Below are 3,586 nucleotides of genomic sequence, written 5' to 3'. Positions count from 1 at the left end.
AATAAAACAAAATTCAACATCCATATCTATCTTTTTCAGCAGCTTCGGAGAGTATTCTCGTGTGTGAGCATACTCCCGGTCGCTCAGCATGTGGTAGGCTTGTCTCTCCCGATCACTGACAAGGTCGAGGTCAGTGTCATTCAGGAGTCGTCGCGGAGCATCGATGTCTTTCATCGAGACATCAGCTGATGAACGAGTACTAGACTCGTCATGATGATTTGATGAAGAGCCAGACCCCTTGAACAGACGAGACAATCTCCTCCTCATTCTGCACAATGGAGCAAGAATGGACTAACTCAGCGAGGGTTTGGAATGACAAGAGTTTCATCCGCCGGTTAGTTTCACCAAAGCACTTGTATATATGCAACTGAATAATTGAATTTGAGGGAAACTATCAAAGCTTGAATGAACTTGAGAGCAAACTTTGGAGAGGGAATGAAAATGTGTTGAAATGAGGTGAAATTCCCTCTCTCGGCCGGCTGGCTTTTATAGGGTACCCACAACGGTCAGAAACGACATGTGGGACCCACTAGCCATTACCCTGCCAAAAGCGGCAAGTAGCCGTTGCCTGGCCGGTTCGGCCGAATCAGGGTGTTCGGCCGAACCCCTGGTGGGCCCAATGGCCCCACTTTCGGCCGTTGCATTCCAACGGTCAGTGTGGTCGTGGCACAGCGAATTTTCATTGAAAATTTTATTTTGGTTTGCTCTAAAAAAATTCATTTGAAGAATTTCCTCAAAATTCAAAAATCCTAAATGCAAATTTGAAATTCAAACATATGACGATGCAAAAATTCAATTTGTAGAAAGCAAATATGCGGATACATTCCAATTTACCTGTGGGCAATGGTCACATCGTTTAAAGTCCGACGTGCAAGACCGTACCTCCTTCTGATTTAGTTCACGGATTTTCCACCCGTCTCCAGAGGTGATGGAGCGGGCGTCTTTGGCTTCTCCCTTCACACTTTCTTTGATTTTGGTGCGGACGGCGGCTTCTTCTGAGCTGGCTGCTCTAGCCTTTTGGCCGGTACGGGTGATTTTACCGGCATCTTCCAATAATGGTTCCTGGGCATCGTTGTTTCCTTCTCCAAGAAATTCTGCATGAATTTCACTAGGCTGTCCGTTTTGGGTGGCTCCACTTTGACCACTTGAGTATTCTGCGGATTCAGACCGTGCTTTATTCTGACCATGGAGCATTGTTCCGTCCTCGGTTGGAACTCAAACTTTTCCTTCTTCCCGTTAATATGGAAACGGATACTCCCTGTTCCTACGTCAATGTTGGCTCCTGCGGTGCTAAGGAACGGACGCCCCAGGATGAGTGGCGTCTCCTTCCCCGTGTCCATGTCTAGCACCACAAAATCAACCGGGATGAAGAAATCCCGTATCTTGACTGGCACATCCTCCGCTATCCCAGCCGGGTAACGGACTGATGAATCGGCCAGTTGGAGGCGCATCGGTGTCGGTGCCAACACCGTGAAGTTGAGCTTGTCGAAGACGTCTTTTAGCACGACGCTGACACTGGCTCCAAGGTTGCACGAGACCTGGTCGAATTGTTGTGCCCCGATCGAGCAGGTGATCGTAGGACACCCCGGATCTTTCTTCTTCTCCGGAAGCTTGTGGAGTATCAGGTTGCTGCATTGTTCCGTCAGCTTGACCACCTCCGTTGTTGGGAGCGGTCTCTTGTTGTTGAGTATGTCCTTGAGATAACGGGCGTATGTTGGCACTTGCATAGCGTCCAACAACGGCACGTTGATGTGGATCTTTTGGATTACTTCAACAAAACGAGCGAACTGCTCGTCTACCGACGGTTTCCTCATCCGTTGGGGAAACGACAGCAAACGTGTGTCACAGTACTCCTGCGGCACGGTATTTTCTGGTTGAACCTCCTTGTCAGCCGAGTCATTAGATGGTGCTCCTTTTGATATCTCATTAGTTCCTACAGGGTTAGGATATGGCGGATCACGAGTGGACTTACCTCTCCTCATCGTGATCGCCTTGACATTTTCAATGGAGGGGTCGGGCTGCCCCGGGATCCTCCCCGTTTCATTTGCAGGGACTAAAGATGCCAACTAAGCTAATTGGGTCTCTATCATTTTATTAAAGCTCAGCTGATTTTGAAAGGCAGAAGCAAAGCCATCTAATTTAACATTAATATTTTCTAGGACCTTGTCATTGGCCGCAAGCTTTTTGCTTAACGCATCAGTGGTTTTAGCTTGCGCAAAAACGAGATCCTTCAAGGAGGGCTGGTTCGGGAAGTTACTGTTATTGTTACCTCCTTGATAATATGGACGTGGTTGGTTCCACCCCTGACCTCCTTGTGGACAGTACCCGTTGTTGTTGCCCATGTACATTGCCTCCTCACAGGTTTCCAGGCAGTCATTCCCAGAATGACCCGTGTTGCCGCAGACCTCACACATAACGTGTGAGTCCAAGGCCTTGACGGTGCGTTGTGGCCCTTTCTCATGGTCGTCCAAGCGTTTCATGAGGAGGTCCAGCTTGGCAGCAAGTAACTCCGTCTCCTTGACGGTGTGCATGCCTCGCTGGCGGGTCTGGAGTCGTTCCTCGCTCCAACCCATATTGGAGACCATCTTCTCTATTAGTTCAACGGCTCCTTGAACCGTTTTAGAGAAGAAGGCTCCTCTAGCTGCCGCGTCCAGATGATCGCGGGACATCGGGGTGAGTCCATTGTAAAAATTCTGCAGGATCAGCCAGTCGTCCATCCCAAGATGAGGACAGGCGGCCACGTATTCCTGTAGTCGTTCCCATGCTTCTGGAATAGACTCATCCCTTGTCTGCTGGAAACTTGAAATCCTTCCACGAAGAGCATTGGCTTACCCATCGGGAAGAATTTTGAGAGGAATGCAGTAGAGCATTTGTCCCAGGTGTTGACAGCAGTACGGTTGGCATAAAACCACTGCTTCGCTCTCCCGAGAAGGGAGAACGGAAACAGTCGTAGCTTGACGACGTCGGGACTGACGCCCTTAATGGTGTACGTGCTACAGATCTCTAGGAACTGTTGTAGATGAGCATTGGCATCCTCATTAGGCTTGCCACAGAACGGGCTAGCCTGCGCCATCGTGATGTGGCTGGATTTCAAGTCGAAATCCGCGTCCCCTATGTTGACCTGTGGCCCTATGGCCACATTGTCAGCAAAGGGAGCAGCGAACTCGCGAAGAGTCTTGCTGGCCATAGTCTTGAAGGTCGGTAGCGCTGGTACGGCTGGTTTTTCTGTCGGTAAAGTTTTCTACGGAGCAACGACTCGCGGCCTGACGGTCCGGAAGAAAGCTTCTGGATTTTCTTTGAAGTTTTCCAGCAGGTTGAAACCAGTCATGCACTACCCTGTTTCCACAGCAAACAGTGAAAACATCCAAGGTTAGCCTGCAATGGAAAATGCGCCAACAAGGATAACTGCTCAAAGGCCAAGGTCTTGGTGTCCAGTCCATAAGACAACCAAGCATCCTCTAGAAGATTACCCGGTGGTACATCACGTGGTAGCTGAACTCAAGGCTTGCAAAGAGCGAGGGATTCAGCATACTTCACCAACAAGTGCCACCTATTGCCCGATCCACAAGTCGAGAAAGCATGATCT

At 49.5% G+C, this 3,586-nt stretch overlaps 1 protein-coding gene and 1 non-coding gene across 2 annotated transcripts; one reads left to right on the top strand and one right to left on the bottom strand.

Annotated features, from left to right (window-relative positions):
* Positions 1-208: 208 nt before the first annotated feature.
* On the bottom strand, positions 209-3,187 carry LOC136353692 (uncharacterized). Its single transcript, XM_066304868.1, has 5 exons — positions 2,833-3,187; positions 2,309-2,767; positions 1,770-2,053; positions 1,269-1,694; positions 209-268 (listed from the first exon to the last, which is right to left on the bottom strand). Exons 1-5 carry the CDS (start codon positions 3,185-3,187, stop codon positions 209-211), a joined length of 1,584 nt encoding a protein of 527 aa, XP_066160965.1.
* On the top strand, positions 2,716-2,822 carry LOC112936716 (small nucleolar RNA R71). The gene has a single exon (XR_003239140.1). It is a non-coding gene; the product is annotated as a small nucleolar RNA R71 (small nucleolar RNA).
* Positions 3,188-3,586: the final 399 nt, after the last annotated feature.

Source organism: Oryza sativa, chromosome 10, assembly GCF_034140825.1.
Source record: "Oryza sativa Japonica Group chromosome 10, ASM3414082v1".
Lineage (NCBI taxonomy): Eukaryota > Viridiplantae > Streptophyta > Magnoliopsida > Poales > Poaceae > Oryza > Oryza sativa.
This window is presented reverse-complemented; position numbering and strand designations above follow the sequence as displayed.

Excerpts from the sequence above, each read along its gene's own strand:
- LOC136353692 (XM_066304868.1), bottom strand. The coding sequence starts at position 3,187 with ATGGCCAGCAAGACTCTTCGCGAGTTCGCTGCTCCCTTTGCTGACAAT. Across the intron at positions 2,768-2,832 it reads CTCAAAATTCTTCCCGATGG|AAGCATGGGAACGACTACAG; the intron begins GTAAGCCAATGC and ends AGTCTATTCCAG. Across the intron at positions 2,054-2,308 it reads CGGGTACTGTCCACAAGGAG|TCCCTGCAAATGAAACGGGG; the intron begins GTCAGGGGTGGA and ends TGGCATCTTTAG.